The sequence below is a fragment of the Artemia sp. Qi Xiang Cuo genome, chromosome 12 (assembly GCF_049724085.1).
Source record: "Artemia sp. Qi Xiang Cuo chromosome 12, ASM4972408v1, whole genome shotgun sequence".
NCBI lineage: Eukaryota > Metazoa > Arthropoda > Branchiopoda > Anostraca > Artemiidae > Artemia > Artemia sp. Qi Xiang Cuo.
Genome location: NC_142805.1, coordinates 49,819,530 through 49,842,679, shown reverse-complemented (window position 1 = coordinate 49,842,679; position 23,150 = coordinate 49,819,530). Strand labels below are relative to the sequence as shown.

Here is a 23,150-nt window from a genome sequence, read left to right as displayed (position 1 = left end):
AAAAAAAACGAAGATTTTTTGTTAAATACATAATCCTTCTTAAAAATTTAAAATAGCCTTATGGGGTTAAGGTGACTCTGTTCCTTGATTTCCATGTATTTTTTTCTTTACTTTGTTTGCATTAAAAAAACGTAAGATTTTCCGTTAAATAAATGATTTTTGTATCCTTTGAAAGAACTTTATGGGGCTTGAGAAACTCTGTTCCCTGATTCCATATGTTTTTTTTCTTTACTCGGTGTTCATAAAAAACGAATTTTCTGTTAAATAAATAATTCTCGTAACCATTAAAAGAGCTTTACATAGTTTGAGAGAATCTGTTCCCTGATTCCATGTGGGTTTTTGCATTACTTGGTGTTCATTAAAAAACGAAGTTTTTCTGTTAAATAAATATTTCTTGTATCTTTTAAAAGAGCCTTACGGGTTTTGAGAGACTTTGTTCCATGATTGCATCTGCTTTTTTTACTTGGCACTCCTTAACAAAATTAGATTTTTTTAAGATAAATAAATCTTATATACTTTAAAAGAGCTTTACCGGATTTGAGAGACTCTGTCCCCTGATTCCATGTTTTGTTTTCTTTACGTGGCATTCAGTAAATAAACGAAGATTTTCTGTTAAATGAATAATTCGTTTATCTTTTAAATGAGCTTTACAGGGTTTGAGAGAATCAGTTCCCTGACTCTGTTTCCTGATTCTCTGTGTTTTTTTTCTTTACTTGGCGTTCATTAAAAAAAAAGGTTTTCTGTTAAATAAATAATTCTTGTATCCTTTAAAAGAGCTTAACGGGGTTCGGAAGATTATGTACCCTGATTCCAGGTGTTTTTTTATTTACTTGGTATTCATTTAAAAAACGAAGATTTGCTGTTAAGTAAATAATTCTTGTATCGTTTAAAAGAACTTTACGGAGATTTGAAAGACTCTATTCACTGCTTCCATGTTTTTCTTTACTTGGCTTTAATTAAAAACACGAAGATTTTTTGTCAAAGAAATAATTCTTGTATCCTTTAAAATAGATTTACGGGACTTGAGAGCTTCTGTTCCCTGATTCCATGTGAGTTTTTCCTTTCGTTATCGTTCATTAAAAACGAAGATTTTTTGTTAAATAAATAATCTTTCTTATCATTTAAAATAGCTTTATGGGGTTAATGTGACTCTCTTCCCTGATTCCAAGTGTTATTTCTTCACTTGATGTACATTAAAAAACGAAGATTTTCTGTTCAATAAATCATTCTTGTATCCTTTAAAAGAACTTGATGGGGCTTGAGAGACTCTGTTCTCTGAATCCATATGTTTTTTTTCTTTACTTGGTGTTCATACAAAAACGAATTTTCTGCTAAATAAATAATTATTGTAACCACTAAAAGAGCTTTACGAGGTCTGAGAGAATCTTTTCCCTGATTCCGTGTAAGTTTTTTCATTACTTGGCGTTCATTAAAAAAACGAAGATTTTCTGTTAAATAAATAATTCTTGTATCCTTTGAAAGAACCTTATGAGGTTTGAGAGACTCTGTTCCCTGATTCCATCTAGGTTTTTATCTTTACTTGGCCTTCGTTAAAAGAACGAACATTTCTTTTAAATAAATAATGCTTTTATCTTTTAAAAGAGCCTTACGGGGTTTGAGATACTCTGTTCCATGATTCAATATTTTTTTTTCTTTATTTGGCACCCAATAAAAAAGAAAATTGTTTTAAACAAATAATTGTTATATCCTTTAAAAGAGCTATACCGGGTTTGAGAGACTCTGTCCCCTGATTCCATGTTTTTTTTCTTTACTTGGCATTCAGCACAAAAACGAAGATTTTCTGTTAAATAAATACTTCATTTATCTTTTAAATGAGCTTTACGGGGTTTGAGGGACTCAGTTCCCTGACTCTGTTTCCTGTTTCCCCGTGGCTTTTTTCATTACTAGACGTTCATTAAAATAAAAAGATTTTTTGGGTAAATCAGTAATTTGTGGATCCTTTAAAAGAGCTTTATGGGGCCTGACAGACCCTGCTCTCTGATTCCATGTGGGTTTTCTATACTTGGCGCTCATTTAGGTTACATTATGTTAACTGATTTTGAGTAATGTTTGTTTGGGCTCAGTGAGCGTGCGGAGACGCTGAAGGGGGACTCGGGGCTCTGTGTGGGGACATGGGGTCCTGGTGTTTGAACTGAGCCCTGGGATAGAGATATGTGGCCCTGGATGGAGAATCAGGGTCATGGATGGGAATATGGGGGGCGAAAACTCATGTGCGAGCCCGGCAATGGAAAGCGATGTTCTTGAACCATTACATTACAAAAATCATACCTGCCCGGTTGTAGTCATTACAATTTTGGACATCCAAAAATGTTTCATTAACCATCAAAAGAATATATCTGTCCAGCTTGCATCTTAAATGACCTTGGTATGCATATTCTTGGAATGATGCCAAAAAATGTGCCCGACAACAGATCACTGATAACACATACCAAAAATTCGAATGAGAAATTGATATTGCAAATAACTTGTTACGATATTGTGGTCCTTAACATCAGTTAACCAGGGTCCCAGAAACAATATATTGATTGCCTAGAATGTACTTCTAAGGACATAATATCTTCAATGTCTTGATTTCTCCGTCAAGTAACGTGTCGTTCTTTTACCATTGGAAATCATGAGTCTCACGTTCGATTTCTACATCAAACATAATTTCTTTTAATTAATGGAAAACTGCTTAGAAGCTAAAAAATGTCGTTGTTGGAAAAGTAAACATGTTACCATCTATAGGTATAGTTAGCAATAGAGACACCTATGACTTTGGTTATGTAGATGGCAGCATTAGGGGAAACTCCGTTCTGTTTTGTCTTTTAAAAAGGTGACCGGACCACGGATCGATAGGGCGACTGGCCACTCGGACTACATACCCCCATACTACTCACGGATTAAAAGGAAAGGATGTGCCCTTTGGGTTGCAATATAGGATTCATAGAAAAGAATTTGATTACAATTATTTTTTTTGCATCTATTATGCAGAGTAATACCTCGCAAACAGTGTGCAGCCTGTTCAAAGGGGTTGGGAGGATCGAGTTTTAATATTCAAAAAGAGTATACACCAGGAGACGGGTTGGGAACATTGGTGAATTATAAGGTAACAAAAAAAATTGTCTAAATTCTGAAATATTATAATATCATTCAATAAACTCATAAATTGAACAACATCAATAAACTGAAATATCATTGAAACAAAAATATCATATTCGTCTTCTTGAAATGACTATAAAGTGTTTTAAAGGTTATAAGCCTCAGATAATTTTATTGGGCAGAAGATCCAGTAACCCATCATTCGTTACGTTGTCCCCCTTAATTAAGTACAGCAAAATTTTCAAAACATGAAATTTTCAAAGGCTTATAATTCTGAAAATACTTGTGAGTGCCAAAAAATGAATAGAATGTGTTCAAATCAGTTTTTGAGTTTCTTTCATCGGTTTGTCCTTAAATTTTCGGCAAAAATACCTTCATTTATCTCAATATTTCCAAAACCTCTGCTTTAGTGTCATTCCCACAGATGTACCAATCAATAAATCACTAAACATGACTTTTTAATAAAATGTATTTGTAGGAGTCCAAGCTTTATTTGGTGTAAAGAAACAGGCAAAATAATTGGGCTTCCGCACGGGGTGTCTAAATTGACTTCCAAACAGACTGGCCGAAATCTTTTATAGTTTATAAGTCCAGGGACAAATAGAAAATTTTATATCAGCTTTGCTTTTGTTCAGTTTATTTCAAAATGGAGTAAAACTTTGGAATATTTTATTCCAAAATACAGTGAAACGGATCCACCATTTATTTCTATTAGCTCTAAATTGCTTATTTAGGCTGGCTTCATGGCTATCAAGGTTGTCATGGCCAGGAGTTTTACCACTAATTTAGGTTTTTCGGTGGCCGACGTTTACCCCCCCCCCCCGGGAGAATAACTCCCGGAAAATAACCCCCTCCCCCCGGGGAAAATACCCCTCCCACCGCGGAAAATACCTCCCCCCGCGGAAAATACCCCCCGGAAAATACCCCCCACACACGGAAAATACCACCCGGAAAATACCCCCTGGAAAATACCCCCCCGTGCAAAATAAGGCTTTCCAATTTGAGAATTTTATTTGAGTTTTATTCTTTTAATTTCCGTAGGGGGAAGGAATTTTGGTACTTGGGGATTATGTGCCACTAATTCAAGTTTACGCTGTGTAAAATTCGAGAACACACCGGTTTTTTCGTTAGTTTCTTCGTTACTTTAGAAATAAATTTGAGCTATAGATTTGCACATTAGACGGGGGGGGGGGTAAGCATAGCGGGTCTGCATGCAAAATCTGTTTGGTACAGTTATTCTGCATATTAGATAGATATATCTATTAGATAGATATATTAGATAGATATATATGTCTATAGACAAATAAGTGTATTTCAAAGCCCAATATACGGCCATGAACACAGTAAAATAACATAAATGAATATAGTGAAGGGTGGTGTTTAACCACTCGGAAAAAGCTCCCCTCCCCCCCCCATGGAAAGTAACTGTGGAAAAAGAGGAATATACACACCAGAAGTGTCTTAAAAAGTTGCCAATTTAAAAGCGGTTGCCAAATTAAAAAAAAAATTGAAGAAGAAAAACAATTTAGGGAAAGAACCATCAACAAAGCGCTGTCAAATTCTACGAGTTTCTGTTTCTTATCTTTCAAGTGTAAAACTACCACAAATCACCATTAATCAATAAATGAAACCCAAAACTAACAGAAATTACAATAGATATCCTATTCAAACTCAAAACGAGCAAAAAAAAATAAAAGGACTATGGCTAACAACACCCATGTCTTCTTCAGAACAGGAAATAATTTGCACTTTACTTAAAAAAAGAAGAAAAATAACCTTTATTGTCAGTTTGATATACATATTCGTATATCTATTCCTTATAGTCTTAATTCTTCTTTATTTGTTGAAGTAAAAAAAGTGAAAACATTTAAGATGTATTTTGTTTTCAGTAAAGTGCAAATTACTTTCTGGTCTTAAGGAGGTGTGGGGGTTGTCAGCGCCCTAACCATTCTAATTGTTGCTCTTTTGAGTTTGAATAGGTTATTTATTGTTATTTCTGTTCGTTTTGGGTTCAGTTCACTTATTTATGGTGATTTGTGGTAGTTTTACGCTTGGAAAACTATTTGAATTTGTTTCTACTCATTTTTGGCTTAATGAGGCCAAGGGGGTGGGCAGGGGGCCATAGCCCCCACCCGGAAATTTGGGACTCTATTGTAATTATAAGGAAACCAAAGGAAAAAAACAGAATAGGGAAAAACCATGAAAAAAATGTCTGTTGTCCCATTGTTCGCTGCCTGACAATAGATTTTGACCCATAATAAGGAAAAATATAAGTTCTAATTTGTGAGTGAGTGACCCCTAACAAGTTTTCCACAATTTTTTTTTTGTATATGATTTGGCTGGAACAAAAAAGAAAAAAAACAACAAATTCTTCATAGTAATGAAAGGTAAGTAAATAACGATCCTTGTCAACAACGAAAGTATAAGAGCCTAACTTTTGATATTGTTCAGTCACAGAATCAGCTTTTTATGGTGATCTTAAATGTGTATTTCTTTATTAGTAATTAGTGCAGTTATTAGAACACAATATAGTTCGCATAATTATAGACCGTCAACTTTTTAATTGCATTGTAAGAGTACCCATGAGCTGATATTGACAGAAGAATTTCTGTATTTTCCCCCTGAACGGATACGTTTTTTCTGTTTTTATTGTTAATTTTTTTTTTGTTTCTAGGATTCATTTATTTATCTATTTTTCACTTTGAAAAATTTATTTTTTACAGTTATGAAGTTTAAAGGTGTCAAATTTACTGGCTTTTGGGATTCAAAATTAAATTAAAAAATTGAATTAAAAATTTTTATCAGATTTTCTTAACCTTAGTTTTGATGTTTTATTTTTAACAAACTACTTTGATAATGCATTACTTTTTATAAACACTGAGTCTAAAGGCATTAAATATTTTTGTGTTTGATAACCAAGTTCAAAAGTGTCGATATTGTTAAAAAATATCCGTCCAACGCTTCGGCATTGCTCAACAGAACTTAATGCTAGGAGTTTATATCTTAGTTTTTGTAAGTAGGCTATTTCTTTCTGTATTTTTTGTAACTTTTTTTCATTTTTAAATACTTTTACTTTAATTGACATCTATTGTCTTTAGAAAATTGTTTGCCTCTAATCTTCATTAAATAAAGAAAATAAAACAAGTTTTTTTTTCAACTGAAAGTAAGGAGCAACATTAAAACTTAAAATGGACACAAATTATTACATATGTGAGGGCGGTTGCCCCCCTCCTAAACACCTCGCTCTTCAGGCTACAGGTTTTTGGCACTTTAGAAAAAGTTGCTTATTGTTCTAATTAGACGACCCTTGTGTTTGGGAATCGTTTTTGAAGAATTGGGACAAAATTTAAACTTTAGCGCAAAGAGTGAGACGTTGAAGAGGCGGTAACCCCCCTCATATTCGTAATAATTTCTGTTTGTTTTAACTTTTAATGTTGTTCCTTACTTTCAGTTGAAAAAACTTGTTTTTTTTATTTCTGATCGTTTTTTAAATAATGGCATGATACCTGGCTCCACCTCCACGGAAAAATCCCCATAGAAATATCCTCTGGACAATTCAATCCTAGCGAAGATTTACCCCGGACAATTACCATGGGCATAGGGAGGGGGGCAGGGGTCATCTGCCCCCCCCCCTAGACCTTCAAATCTACATTAGATATGGCTGAAAAAGCAGATGGTTTGGAAAAAGCAGTTGATAAAACTCCATCACACTATCGACTGCCCCCCCCTTAGACAATATGATGCCTACGTCCATGACAATTACCCTTAACATACCCACGCGTAAAATTAAATCGACAAACAGAAAGCAAGACATATAAAGAAATTTCGTGTATGAATTCTTACAAATTCAACCAGCGTAAAATTTCTTCTTAAAATTTCATCCTCTGGAAACTATTTAAAATTCTCCCAGCAGAAAATTCGTCCTCCCCACCCGAAAAATGTATGCATACTTCCCAATAACAAATAAAACAAATAAAATAAAACAAATAAAACAAATAAAAAAAATTATTACCTTACAAAAAAATGGCATTGGGCGCTGGCAAGGGGGAGGGGCAGGGGACCATGGCCCTTGATGAGTAATACTAAACTTAATAAAATTTATCTATTTGGAATAAGCATTATAAGCCCATTCTTTTGATACATTTATTGACATCAAAATTCCGTTTTTAAAAGTTTCGATTACTATTGAGCCGTTTCGCTTGTTTTTTTTATTGTTTTTTTTTATTGCGTATATGTTATTACGTATATGAGGGGGTTCTCCCCTTATTCCGTATATGAAAGGGGCTGTCCCCTCCTCAACTTCCCGTTCTTTGCGCTAAAGTTTGACTTTCTCACAACTCTATTTTTTTTTAACAATAAAAAACTTTAGCGTAAAGAGCGAGGCGTTGAGGAGGGGACAGCCCTTTTCATATACGGAATAATTTCTGTTCGTTTTAAGCTTTAACGTCGACCCTTACTTTCAGTTAAAAAAACTTGTTTTTTTATTTAAATGAAAGGGGCTGTCCCCTCCTCAACGCCTCGCTCTTTACGCTAAAGTTTTTCATTGTTTAAAAATAATAGAGCTGTGAGAAAGTCAAACTTTAGCGTAAAGAGCGAGGCGTTGAGGAGGGGACAGCCCCTTTCATATACGGAATAATTTCTGTTCGTTTTAACGTTTTAACGTTGTTCCTTACTGTCAGTTAAAAAAACTTGTTTTTTTTATTTAATTTTTGAACGTTTTTGAACTAATGCAGGTTTTGATTTTGGCTCACCGTACATGAATAATTAAAACAAAATTTGCATATTAATTTTAGTTTTATTTGCTTAGATGGCTTTCTCGAAACCTGTTTAATTTTATTTACGAACGTTTTTATTAGTAATAAATATACGTAACTTACGAATTAACTTAAGTAACGAACTTCTATATTTATATATTTTTAATACGTAAATTAGAGGGTTCGCCCCTTATTCAATACCTTGATCTGCAAGCAAAAGTTCAAATTTTGTTCAAATTCTTTAAAAATGACCCACAAATGCCGTTAATTAGAATAAATAGCTCTTATGAAAGTACTAAATAATCTTTGGCTTAAAGAGCGAGGTATTGACTAGGGGGTGAACCCAATCATATACATAATGTTTTCTGTCATTTTAAGTGTTGATGTTGCTCCTTACGTTCAGTTGAGAACTTGTTTTTTTTTATATATAATTTCTGATCTCTTTTTAAATGATGCAGGGAAATCCGGCGCCCCCTTCATAGCAATGTCCCTTCCCTCATGAAAACTTTCTACATGGAAAGATCCTCCCACATAACCCCCGACACACCCACCCCCCACCCCCACTTCCAGAACAAATCCCCCCTGAAAACGTCTGTATACTTCCCAATAACCAATTCTATATGTTAACATTGGGTAAAGTTCATAAGTTTCAGCCCTCCCCCAAGGGACTTCTGGGGATTAAATCTTACTAAAAGACATAGTTATCATATTTTCGACCATGCTGAACAAAATGGCTATCTCAAAATTTCGATTGGGTGACTTTGGGGAAAAAATGAGCGTGGGAGGGGGCCTAGTTGCCCTCCATTTTTTGGTTACTTAAAAAGGGCGGGAGGGCGCATCGTGGGAGGGCTCATTCGAACGGAAATTAAACCGTTCGAATGAGCCCTCCCACGATATTCTAGGACCACTGGGTCGATACGATCACCCCTGGGAAAAAAAAACAAACAAACAAACAAACAAATAAACACACATCCGTGATCTTTCTTCTGGCAAAAAATTCAAAATTCAACATTTTTGTAGATAGGAGCTTGAAACCTCTACAGTAGGGTTCTCTGATACGCTGAATATGATGATGTGATTTTCATTAAGGTTCTATAATTTTTAGGGGTTTTTTCCCCCTTTTACCGAAAATCAGCCAAATTTTCTCAGGCACGTAACTTTTGATTAAACTTGATGAAACTTATATATTTGAAATCAGAATTAAAATCTGATTCTTTTGATGTATCTATTGGTATCAAAATTCCGTTTTTTAGAGTTTCGGTTACCATTGAGCCGGGTCGCTCCTTACTTACACTCGTTACCACGAACTGTTTGATCGTTCATCAAATTTTATGTTATTTATGCATTTCATTTATGTTATTTTACTGTGTTCATGGCCGTATATTTGGCTTTAAAATACACTTATTGGTCTATCTATCTAATATGCAGAATAATTTTACCAAACACAATTTGCATGCTGACCCGCTATGCTTACACCCCCCCCCCTAATGTGCAAATCTATAGCGCAAATTTATTTCTAAAGTAACGAAGAAACTAACAAAAAAAAGATGTGTTCTCGAACTTTACACAGCGTAAACTTAATTGAGTGGCGCATAATATACAAGTACCAAAATTCCTTCCCCCTACGGAAATTAAAAAAATATAACTCAAATGAAATCGTAAAATTTAGAAAGCCTTATTTTCCACGGGGGGTGGGTATTTTTCGGGGGGGGGGGGTATTTTCCAGGGGGTATTTCCCGTGGGAGGATATTTTCCGGGGGGCTTCGCCGAAAAATTAAGAGATTTTACGAACAGTGCAATCGGTGGCGCCAGTTTAATGTAGAGTGGTGGCGGTGGCGGTTTTGTTTTTTAATTTTGTTTTTTTAATGAAAACACCAAAAAAGTATTTTTTCAATGAAAAAAAATACTTTTCAAAATCTAAGGGGAGCAAAACTGTTGGGAGGACAAATATCCTCTTTTTTAGTCAGCGTTACTGAGTGCAATATTAGCCAAATATCTCCCATAAAACATAAACTGATTAAAACTAGTATTTGCATAATCCATTGAGTTATACGCACAAGGCACCTTTTTCACCGGTTTTTACATTTAAAACAGCCTAGCCTGTTCCTGATCGAACGATAGGACGTTGTGTTTTTTGTACAAAGTAATTTAGCTGCAAATAAACTAACCAAGCTCAAATATGTACCTTCCAAAGACAGGCTAAATATATTTTATTCATCCAGCCTAATAAAAAGTTGCACTTAATTTAAATAAGCAGTTACAATGGTGTTGCAACAGAAGATCGATCTCAGTAAAATAGTGCCAGGTTTGATTTGATTCTATATAATTCTGGCGTGCGTTCCAGAGGACGGTTTTCATTGATGATAATTCGTTTTTTTGTTATTATTTAAGTTCAAAAACATCTGATAATAAAAAATAATGGTCAGCTTTTGCGTTATAAGTCGAGAAGTAACAGTAATGCCAACCTATTTTGCTTATTCTGAGCATACAAGGGGTTGAATTAGTAGTTACCATTCCTTTTAACAGATGTTAAAAGGAATGGGGCAGTTTAAAGATGTGAAGGGGGCAGTAGTGAGTATTTTAAAATCTATAAATAAACAGTTTATCTCTTCTTCAATACTGCTGATGATGCGCCTCTCCAAGAACCCCGCGGCATAACTTCATAAAAAGTCACCCATGATTGTCAGCACAGGCTACCCAAAGATTTGAGCAAGAAATATCAACTCATCAAACAAACAGACCCAAATGGAATCTCTGTGTTTTACAAAAGATACCAATGCAGTGCAAGAGCTCCTTCTCTCACCACATTGTTCCAGAAATCCCTTGACACTAGTTGTATCCTGCAAGATTGAAAGAACGTTTCTATTCCACCCATACACAAAGGTTGCATTAGAGAGGAGATTAACAACTAATGAGGAATTAATATCACCCATACAGATGGGAAATTCCTTGAAGGAACAGTGAATACAATTATTAGAAAATGTTTAGAAAATAATCAACTATTGCCACCAAGCTTGCACTGGTTTTTCCATAATCGACCTGTTGAAACAAACCTCAAAGATGTATATAATGCATTACAGAACCCATGGATAAGGGATCTCCAGTCGAGATGATTCTGTTAGACCTAGCAAAAGCATTCGACAAGATTTGTCATAGGAGACTTCATTCCAAGTATTCTGCGATTGGTCTCGATGTTGATACAATTAATGAACCATGCAATTTTAAGCTGAGAGGAATCAGATTGACAAGTATTTGGGGATGGTAGAGCGATATTTTTATCAAAGTCGATGTAATAAGTGGGAGTACCCAGGGAATTGTTCTAAACCCCACTTTATTTAATATACACATTAGCAAAGGAACCAAAGATAATAAATAATAAGACCAGCCGCTAAGACGACGACATCAAAATTATGGACCCCGTTGACAACTCTCAAAGCATCGAATCCATCCAAGCCAACCTTGATACATTTACTGATTGGACAAAATTCTGGAGATTAACATTCAACACTAATAAGTGTAAGGTCAACTACTTTGGAAGAAAACTGATGACCTAAAAACTGCTCTGTAAACAGGATATCATGCCAAATTATTCCAATTAGACAGCTCCTCTATAACGCCAGGTCACTCCAAGAAACTTTACTGGAGGCCAACACCAACATCAAGCTGCGAAACAATTTCTTCTACAACTGAGGGATTGACCTATGGCATTCCCTGAGCCAGAAGAAAGTCTAGTTTCCCAGTTTTCAAGCCTTCAAATCGTCAGTCGACAATGTTGGTGCAGCAATCCATGGCATACAACTTGGGATGAGCATTTTGAGCTGGGCCACCTTCATCACTGACCGGCGGCCGCAGGATTCATTCTTGTCACTGGAAAGTGCGATTTCAGGTAATTTTAAGGTAAAAATGGCTTCTGAAATACGCCCTCGATCACTAGATGTGTCAATAGGGTTTCTTTTTAAAATAATAGGTAGGGGTTTAATCTTAAGTGAGAATTAAGGCCACAAAATATCCATAGTTTGACATCATTGGAAGGAAATTGCCATTTTTTATCAAGAGCGCATCCAAGGGACAGTTCTTGGGGTCTGTGACTCCTCTCCCCCTGGAAGATCGAAATGCATACCATTTACAGGGATACAGGGGTTAAAATAGCCATTGGATAGCTCAAATTTCGTTGGTGCCCCCTAAACATCATTTGTGTGCCCACCCCTGTTTGTAATAACGTTATTTATTCTTGGCCATGGGTAGGGCTCTACTGGTCAAGCACATACTCAGCGGGGAAAAGTTCTATGCCCAAGCCTTTCAAATGCTGTAGCTTTCGGGTTCATACCAGTTGTTAGCTATGCTTTCTGTATTTTTCGAATATATTTTTTAGTGGGTTTGACTACTTTACCTCCTCCCTGGGATAAAATCCTGCGCACGTTTTACGAACACCCTTGCGTTATTCACTCTCGTATAATCAAGCTTAACGGATTTTACTTATAAGCTACTGTTGTTTAGTATTTTGAATATTCACAACTGATGCAGCACTTTGTCACTGCCTAATTAAAAAACCTGAGTAAGCGGGTCCTTTTCTCTGGCTACTTCATAAGGAAGGGATAGTCGTAAGACTTGAGAGAGGGATCGGTTGATTAAGAACGGAAAGTTTTAATGCCCTCTTTCAGGGTTGAAAGTGATGTCGTATATATATATATATATATATATATATATATATATATATATATATATATATATATATATATCCTTACTGCTAATATAATATATATATCCTATATATATATATATATAGATATATATATATATATCCTTACTGCTTGTGGCTCTGGGATAACAGAGCAAAACATATTATTGGGTTAGAAAAGAGTTACCTAAGAGAGAAAACATGGACACTGTAGGTAGAAATATAACAAATGTTCCCTTTAGTTCCACGAGAGGAAATTATCTTTTCCCCACTGCATTTCAAGCTAGGTCCAATGAAGCAATTCATAAAGGCTCTTGATAAGATCGGATCACGTTCTGCATATACAGGAAAAACAATACTTAAGCTGAGTGCGCAAAGAATTAAAACAGGAATGTTTTTGGCACACAAGTAAGACAAGGTGCTTGTAAATTAGATGAATGAGAGCGAGCGAAAAGCCTGGGCTTCATTTATTTCAGCTATCAAAAAATTTCTGGACAACAGTTAAAGCTGAAAACTATGTTGAACTAGTAAGCCAGATGCTTAATAGTTTCAGACCCCTTGAGTGCAATATGAGCATTAAGAGGTACTATTTATATAGTCATTTATACAATTTTCCTGATAATTTAGGAGACACTAATGAGGAACTAAGGGCTAGCCGCCATTTTTTTCAAAAAAAGAAAAGTCCCCAACGGGTCCCGAAACAGCATAAATTCAGATTTATCATTTTGGCTTAAACTTTTCTCTTTAAGTGGAAGTTTGAGCTATTGGGCAAAAACTAATGACATAATTGAATTCATCGCAAGCAACTCATATGATACCACCTCCGCAAATCTTGGAACCAAAACCACTTTCGGCCTTTGTTATGAACCCCGAATTATGGATTTTTATTAAAAAGGATCTTTCAGGTTCCTGATTTTATTATTTTAACTCATACTACCAGTGGCGGTTCTGGCCTCTCTTGCGCCAGGGGAAAATCTTGATTGGTGCCCCCTTGACCCCCAAAAATTTCCAGGCCAAATTTTAACAAAATTTTCATTTCTTTACAAAATATTCATTTATAAACTAAATTTGTCATGAATTTAAATACGACTTTTCTTACTTTATATGGGATAAGATATAAGAAAAAAGAAAATTTCGGTTTCTTTTTGCTTATACTTACAGCCAATTGTTACAGCTCTACTTTATTCTAGTAAAAAATAAAATTTTAAAAATCACAAAATGATTATAAAATTTTAAATATTATTCATTTGAAATTTCGCTCCCATTAAGTTTCTATGTTTGGGACAGGAGCCCCCTATGTGCCCCCCACAATCCCCAAAAAAATTCATTCTCCCAAAAAAAATCTGTTCATTCTGTGTATACTACTCTTATTAACTACCCAGTTACCTGTTAGAAATAATTTGCCGTGGAAAATATAAAAGGATTCCCTGAAAATCTTTCTTTTGTAAAGCTCTTCAACGTCTAATGAGTGTGTGTCGAAACTCAATCAACCTTGCATATTAGTAATGCCAAAAAAAAACCTTTATTCAAACTTTAAAACTTTAAGATATATAGTAAATTCTCTCCTACTCCTAGCATGTTTTTTTCCTACAAGGAATGGGGAAAGGCCGTACCCAAGATTTTTTTCGCAGTGGGTTTTACCCAATTTTTTTTTTTGGGGGGGGGGGTGTTACATAAAAAGAACTAAAAAAATGCATACAAAATTTGTTTATATCCATTGCATTTTTACGAGTCAGAAAAACATTTCGGGGGGTGGGGGGATTCATACCGGGTAACCCCTCCCCCCTCCTTGGATACGGCCCTGGAATGGGGATTACAACCTAAAAAAATAAACTAGATAAGGAAACAGAAAGCAAAATTTCTTTTAGATTTCCTAATTGACACAGCGATTAAGCTTCGGACCATCTTCAAAAGTTCTGATAAATTTAGGTCTGAAATAAACATTTTTATGGCAAGATCATTGACCGGAAACATATCAGTATCATCTTAGAACCAAAAGTAAAGAGCACGTCGCACAAAAATGTATTATTTTGTATGTTGCGTGTGACAGAATTATCTAGGACTGGCTAGTTTCGAGGGGCGGGGGAGAGGTACAGCAAACTTAGGTAAATCTAGCTAATGGAGTGCCGTGCAAAAACTGCCGACTTTTCAGAAGTATAGTGGCATAAAACTGGAGGAACATACACTGGAGGGGATCCTCCAAACATCAGTTCCCCAAAAATCTCAAAAATTTTTCATTTTTCATGACTTCCCTATAATTTGCTTATTTTTGTTGTTTTGATAAATATCTGTTCACGAACACAAAATTCAGTCATACGGCTGCATAAATACATGAATTTAGTCGAAAATGTGAGATGTGATTATGTGCGTACGAAACCGAGAGAGATTAACATAATTTGGAACAATTATGGGAGGACAGCTCCCGCTTTGTTTCCTGCTGGATACATCTATGGCTGGAAACCGGGAAAACTTAGCTCAAAAAGTGAGGCAATATTTGGCTGATTAAAACAGTTGCATAGCTAAAAGCGTGCAGAAATCATACAATATCCAGTATTGTAGGGTGGCAGATAAATCAGGATTATATCAATTTCTCATGGTTTATTTTGGGGACGAGAATAAAACTACACAAAAACTTTGCATTGAATTATATTTGTTTTTACATTTTATTTCTTTTGAAAGTAACTGTAGTTCTATTCGTCATGGTTATTCAAGTAAAGTCAGAACCACAAGACCACCGTCATTAAGGCATTAGACCACGGCTTTTCAGTTGGCGATATATACCTGACGCTCCAAGAAATAGATTTGTCAGTTGATTCTAGAAAATATTTCTTTATAATTACATAATTGATTCAATAATCGATAAAATGTGTTATTATCGTTTTATAAAATCGACTGAAGGTAATTTTCGACCAAAAACCTGTATAGGCCTACCTATAGATAGGGATCAAAAATTGAAGTAAAAATATCATAACCACCTTTAGGAGATTTTTTTAAGCATTTCCAAAGTCATAAGCCTTTGAAAACCAATCCATAAACGGGTAGGTTATTTCTTCTTAATAAAAAAAAACAATATTATTAAAACTTCATAGTACAAAATCTTCAAAATACAAGATTTTCAATGTTCAGGATTTGATATATAGTTTCAAAGCTTGATAACTCTAAAAACATTTGCCAGCTCCAAAAAGAGAACATTTTCGTTTCAATTTTTTTTTTTTTTTGTATCAATTGGTGCATGCATTTTTGACAATAATACCCCAAGCTATCTTTATATTTACCAGAATCTCTGCTTTGGACAGTTCCATTCCTACACATATTCTAATCGAACAATCAAAAACACACAAAAACATAACTACTTAGGGTACTTACGTATTATACCCGATTTTTCTTACGTATTAAAACCCGATTTTTCTTACGTATTATACCCGATTTTTCTTACGTATTATACCCGATTTTTCTTTGTGTACTTGAAGAGAATCAGCTTAGCCTGAGTAAGAAAAACTACTATACAGGTATATTTTTCTTTAGATATTTAATATATAGAGTTGGTTAGATTAGATATTTAATATAATGCGTTTTCTTTCTCCTGCTTTTCATAATTCTTTGTTGTAGTTTTCATAATTGTGTTACTAAAATATTATATTTTCATCATATTTTGGTATATTTCATTATGATTAACCTAACTTCACTTCTTAAGTGTGGTCAGTATAATACGTAAGTATAATTATTAATTATATATATCTATAGGAGTCAGTTCTATAGTAAGGTAAATAAACGGTAAAATGATTCAGCATCCTCAGAGGTTGTTAAAATCCACTTTCAAAAAGAGTGGTAGAATCCCTCGAATACGTTACACCAAAGACAAATAGCAACTTTGTTTTACCCTCCTCATTCCCCAGCTAATAAACAAGATAGCAAATAATCAACCGACACCAAAATTGATTACTATAGAGTGCTGTTTTACTTGTTGAGCAAATAAACAGTGATAAAACCAAAGTTTGACCGGAGTAACTCTTAACATTAGCTATTGATGTGTGAAAGGGTTATTGTTCAGTCAATTTATTGTGACCAGTTATACAGCATGCTGTGCGAAACAACTTTTGTTAGCAACATTGGATTTTTAGATGATTTCTGCAAACTCAGGTGCTACCAAAAGCATAGAATAGCGGATGGTATGGTTGCTATGCTTCTTAGAGTAACTTTGGGCTTTGGCATCTTACAAATTATGTTTATGATAAATATCTTTATTAACAGAGTATTCAGATAGCTAAGACACCAACTTCCCTCTAGTATCAGAATTTCATTCTAAACCCAAGTATGACATTTGTTTCCGTTGCAAATTCAATTTTAACCTATCCTTTCTAAGCTTATCCAAACATGTAGCCCATATAATTCCCCATTCTAAAAGTTGATTCTGTCACTGTCAATTTAATTTACGGGTAAACCGGTTTTAACTAGATTGACACTAACAGGTATGTAAGCTGTACCTAAGATAAGAGGAAAAGGTATCATCTTTGAGGGTCCGTAAAGGGCTTAAAATCGAATTTTCGACGAAAACGCATGCCATATTTGGATTCAGGATGGAATTCTGATTCTAAAGGTAAGTTTGTTTCTTAGCTATCTGAATACTCCTTTAATCACGATATTTACCATATTTATTTACTAAATAAATACAAACTTGAAAGGCAAGTCAAAAAGAATTATATCTCCGTTTAGTCATAGAAATGAGATAGGCTATTTGATGCTTGAACCGACATGATGATTTTGAATCGCCCTTTTTGCCAGCAAGGCCGTACCCAGAATTTTTTTCGGAGGGGTATTTACTCAAAAAAAAATTTCGGGGGGGGGGGGAGGAGGGTGTTGGTTTACACAAAAAAAACTCAAAAAACACATACAAACTTTGTTTGTATCCATTTTTGTTACGTTTTTACGAGTCAAAGAACATTTCTGGGGGGGGGGGGCAAACCCCCCTAACCCCCGCTCTGGGTACGGCCTTGCTTGCCAGTACATTCCCACTGCCTTGTATACAAGAGTTATTCTAAATATATGTTCTAGTTACTGGGTAGAATTCCGCACGAAAGGAACTGGAGCAAACGATTAACTGATTTTTTTTTATCTTAACAAGCAAATAAGACAATTTCTCTCCCCCCCCCGAATATACAAATCAACCCTACTTCGTCGGCCTCTCCATGTTGATTACTTTCTAATTGTCAGTTATTTCATTAATATCATCGCCAATAGCCTAGCCTAATTTTAGAAATAAAATTTTGATAGTTCCAGCTAGAAATAACACCACATCGACCAAAAAATTGAAGCTCCAATTTTTGGAAGCATAAAATTTATTGTTGGTATGAAGATACGCATAAATACATTTTGGAAGGCACATTTTAATGAGGGGTGTTTTGTTAAAGTAGCAAAATGGGAATTTGAAGAAATTGCTAGAAAATCCATGGACATCAGGAAAATCCGGGGGAGAAAGCTATTCCCCCAGGCCCCCTATGCACATGTTCCTTAGTCGCATGAAAGAGATCTGTCATCCAGCTTTTACGGCGAAGGAAACGAGCCCATTGAATAGTTTTGTAGACAGCAGGATCAGGAATGTAAGCAGGAATTAATTTCAAGAGGCCATAGGTGCCCATAAGGGGGGGGCAGGGGGGCGCCCGCCCCCTGGCTCAATGATGTTGCCTTATTTTTATATTTTTGTTCTGAGATTTCTATTATACAGCTTCAAACGTGCCAATTAGACGAGGTTCGTCCCCCCTGGAATTCAGCTTAGGGGCGCCCATGCAAGAGGCCTAAATTTGTAAAAAAAAAAACACGCAAAAACAGCGATAAGAAAACAGCATACAAGCGGCATGAAAACTGCAGGATTTTGTGCATAAACCTCAAAATCCTATGCTTTCAGAGGATACCAACAGTCTTGAGGCCCCCTTGCCTACCTGCTTCAGCAAGATGACCTTGTTGGATATTTATAGTACTGTGGCTTGTTCAGTTGCGCAATTGCTTTATGGAACTTCATCTTTTTTGATGTCTTGAAACTATTCTCCAAGGTTTTGCTTAATTTCGCCAATGATTTTAAATTTTTAATAAATAATGGATTAATTTCCCCTTCAACGAGTCATATCCATTTTATTTAGTCAAACCCTAGATGCTCTTTCTATTTGCTGTTTAAGCTGTCAAAATATTTGCACATCTATGAATAAGGTCTTGCTGTAGACACGCTAACTAATTTAACCAATTTTCTAGGTCCCTCAAATTGGGTGGAACAATATCCAATAGCTGCAGGCGAAAGGCAATCTCCGATTGACATTACGGCAGATTCTGTTGTCCCAGACCCTGATTTGTCTGACAACCCCTTGAAATGGGACTATCCGAAAACAGCTAAAGTAATTACAAATACAGGCTATGGATGGCGCGTGGATGTAGATGGATTAGGATCTAGTAAGTTCTAATTAATCGTGCTCTGGTAAGCTTTCCTACGGGAGGCAGGGTGGCCAACTTTCTGGACCATGAATATGTTCCCTGAGTATCCAAAAATGTGTCTTTTTTAGCTAAATGTTTCCATCTTGAAATCTTAAAAACTAGAGGTTGTTTTTTTTTATTACCGGTTGTATTATTGCCCAACACGCTTTGTAAACCGGTTTCAAACCGGCCAGTTAACATCAAATATAATGAGAGCGAAAAAAAAACGTCAGGTGAAACATTCATACAGAAAGACTTAGTGTGAAGCTCATAGAAAAACTACTTTAGAGAAACTCCTTTACTTACGAGATTTTTGGCAAAACTTGGATGCTCAAAAAAGCGAGAACAAGCACTACTTTGGTGAAAAGTGACGCTTTTTTTTTTACCAAAATATATATCCAGTAGGGAGATGTTTCGATTTATAAAATAAATTTACAAAATTTGTCCCTAATTTGCCCTTTTATGTCCCAAATTTCTAAAATGTGCCACTTTTTTGCCCTTTTATGTCATCGTTTCCCAGCACATAGGAATGCGTCCTTTTGACATAAAATATGTACAGTTGACAACCCTGATGGGAGGGGATACGCACCCACAGCCCATGCATGTGGCCACAAAAGAACTATTATGTGGGTATAATTTATAATTTAAAGATCAAAGGGTAGAACTGTGCTCATCGATTATTGGCCGCAACCGAATCCAGCTCTGTGACTTTGGCGTAGAAAGATCGCTGATCCAGTAAGAAGGATCCTTTTCGAACTTAATTAAAAGGACTGACCTGTATCAGTCGTTCAGGATTTCTTGTAGTTCAAGGGGATATTTTTAACCTCATTTATAGGTGGAAATGTTGGATTGACCTGGATAAATAATCTATCATGGTTGAGATTGAATCCCTACTTCTTTATTAGACTTGACACGGTGATGAGTTTCATTTTTTAAGCAAATTTGAAATTTTTCATTAAAAATGGATAAAATTTAACAATTTCTGCAACGCTACCAAAGTATACTTCCCACTTTGGCTTCCGATCTCAAGTTAACCCCTTCAAACTACGTTGTGTCCAGGGGAGGTTGTTAGGGGGTTTGAACCCCTACCCCGAAATGTTTCCTCGACTCGAAAAAACTTTAAAAGAATGAATATAAACAAATTATTGATGCATTTTTAAAGATTTTTGCCCCCCCCCCCGAAGAAAAGTACTGGATTCGTTCTTGATTGTTGCATATTTAAGAGTTTAAATAACAAAAACAGCTGTTATTTTTACTGAAAAACAATCAGCCACTCACTTTACCAATAGAAATTTTAATGAGCTCTAAGCAGGTGGTTGTTTTCAAAAATATTCGTAATTCACATTTATGTTAGCTGAATTATCGAGGCCGACAGAGTACACACCCCTTGTCCCAATTTTAAAAACGATACTTTTGTTTCCTATTTAGATAAAAAAAAACTCCTTTCACACAAGTTTGAAGTCAATTAGATATCATAATCAAACACATTTTTGGACACATTTTTGCATACCAAATTTTAGCAGGAAATTTGTATCAATGGAAATTCTAGGAGATGTAATGCTCCATTTGATTTTTAGTTATAATCTTCCTAGGAAGGGGTCATTCATCCAAACTACAGTTCATTCGGGGGAAAAAAGCTTAAAATAATTTCTCGATTAATCCCAATCAATTCAAATAATATAAATTTTGTATACAATTCTCCTGATTTGAAGTATCTTACTTTTCTTATTCGATAGATTCTTAGGCTAGAATTCTAATGATATATTCTTTTCAAATAAAACTTCAAAAAAGAAGACCACGCCCAAGCTAAGGGGTCTATCGTCCCCACCCCATAGATCCGTCACTGAATGGGCCTCTTAATCATTTTTCTATATGTTGCCTTTGCATAGCTAATGGCAGTCAGTGTTGGTACTGTCCTGTCTTGCGCCCGGAACAAAATATCGATTAGCGCTCCTCCTCCCTGTCTCGCAAAAATTTTCAGGTCAAATTTTAACAATTTTTTCCATTAATTTTTTTTTCATTTATTAACACAATTTTTTTAATTACTTAAATCTGACTTTTCTTACTTTACCCTCCGTAAATTTGTTAATTATTTCCCATGGATTATCTTGTTAGGAATGATGATGATGATATGGGAAAAATAAAATTTTTTGATTCAAATTGCTTATACTTGCTGCCAACTGCATCTTCCACTTTATTTTAATATTAAATAAAAAACGAGTTTTTTTTAACTGAAAGTTAAGAGCGACAATAAAACTTGAAACGAACTGAAATTACTACGTATATGAGGGAATTGCCCCCTTCTCAACACCTCGCTCTTCACGCTAAAGTCTGAAGATTCTCTACACGATTCGATTTTGGTTAAAAATTTACCCCGGGCAATTACCCTTGACATCTCCACACGTAAAATTGAGTTGGCAAAGAGAAAGTAAGACAAATAAAAAAAAAATGTATAGGAATTCTGGCAAATTCTCCCAGTTTAAAATATCTCCTGAAAAGTTCACCCCCCCCCCCTCAGATACTTCACTCTCCATGGCAAATTATACTCGTGGAAAATCCCCCTACCCCAGCAAAAAATTCACTCCCTCTACCGAAAAATGTATGCCCAATTCCCAACATCAAATACTATTGGTAAACAATGGGAAAACATTATAATTTAAAGACCTTTCCCCGGGGACTGTGGGGGTCATGTTGTCTCCAAAGCATAGTTATTGTACCTTTCAACCATGCTGAACAAAATGGCTGTCTCAAAACTTCGATCAGAGGATTCTAGGGGAAAACGGGTGTGGGAGGGGGGTTAGTTGCCTTTTAATATTTTTGGTCACTTAAACACGGCACTAGAACTTTTAATTTCCACTTTAAAAAGCCGTTTTCTGATGTTCTAGGACCATTGGTTCAATAAGATGACCCCGGGGAAAAAAAAAAAAATAACCATGCATCCACGATCTTTCTTCAGGCAAAAAATAAAATTCCCTAGTTTTGCAGGATGGGTCTTGAAACCTCTACAGTACGGTTATATGATATGCTGAAACTCATGGTGCGATTTTGATTAAGATTCTTTGACTTTTAGGGAGTTTTCCACCCTCTTTCGAAAACCATGCAATTTTTTTCAGGTTTGTAGTTTTTGATGGGCAACACTAAACTTAATGAATCTTATATACTTGTAATTAAACAGTTCGTGGTAACGAACGGTAAGTAAGGAGCGACCCGGCTCAATAGTAACCGAAACTCTAAAAAACGGTGTGATACCAGTAGATACATCAGAAAAATCAGATTTTTATGCTGATTTCAAATATATAAGTTTCATCAAGTTTAGTCTTACCCATTAAAAGTTATTCGCCTGAGAAAATGTGACTTATTTCCGAAAAAAGGAGGAAACACCCTCTAAAAGTCATAGAACTTTAATGAAAATCAGACCATCGGATTCAGCATATCAGAGAACCCTACTGTAGAAGTTTCAAGCTCCTATCTGCAAAAATGTTGAATTCTGTGTTTTTTGTCAGAAGAAAGATCACGGATGCGTGTTTATTTGTTTTTTTTTTTATTTCCCCAGGGGTGATCGTGTTGATCCAGTAGTCCTATAATATCGTAAGAGGCCTCATTTGAACGGATATTAAAAGTTGCCCTAAAAGTAGTGCCCTTTTTAAGTGACCAAAAAAATTGGAGGGCAACTTGGCCCCCTCCCACGCTCATTTTTTTCTCGAAGTCACCCAATAAAAATTTAATAGCCATTTCGTTCAGCATAGTCGAAAATTTAATAAATATGTCTTTTAGGATGACTTAATCCCCCACAGTTCCCAGGGGAAGGGCTGCAAGTTATGAACTTTGCCCATTCTTTACATATTGTATTGGTTATTGGGAAGTATACAGACGTTTTCGGAAAGGATTTCTTCTGATGGGGGGGACTAGAGGAGGGGGTTACTCGAGAGAATATTGCCGTGGAGGACGTTTCCTTGGGTTAAGGGAAATTTCTATGAAGGGGGCGCCGTATTTCCAAGCATTATTTAAAAAACGATCAGAAATTAAATTAAAAAAAAAAGTTTTTTCAACTGAAAGTAAGAAGCAACATTAGAACGTAAAACGAACAGAAATTATTACATTTATGAGGGGGTTCGCCCTCAAGTCAATACCTCGCTCTTTACGCTACAGTTTTTTTT

At 35.5% G+C, this 23,150-nt stretch overlaps 1 protein-coding gene across 3 annotated transcripts in view; it reads left to right on the top strand.

The window, feature by feature from the left end:
• LOC148946222 (carbonic anhydrase 2-like) overlaps positions 1-23,150 on the top strand; it is a 75,114-nt gene that overhangs the window by 8,548 nt on the left and 43,416 nt on the right. For 2 of the 3 annotated variants that reach the window (XM_089098316.1, XM_089098315.1), the window contains exon 2: positions 18,778-18,972. In XM_089098316.1, the coding sequence (XP_088954442.1) occupies positions 18,778-18,972 (195 nt within the window). Of the gene's footprint in view, positions 1-16,580; positions 16,704-18,777; positions 18,973-23,150 lie in introns of those variants that run through there. The other variant, XM_089098314.1, reaches the window with a different exon arrangement.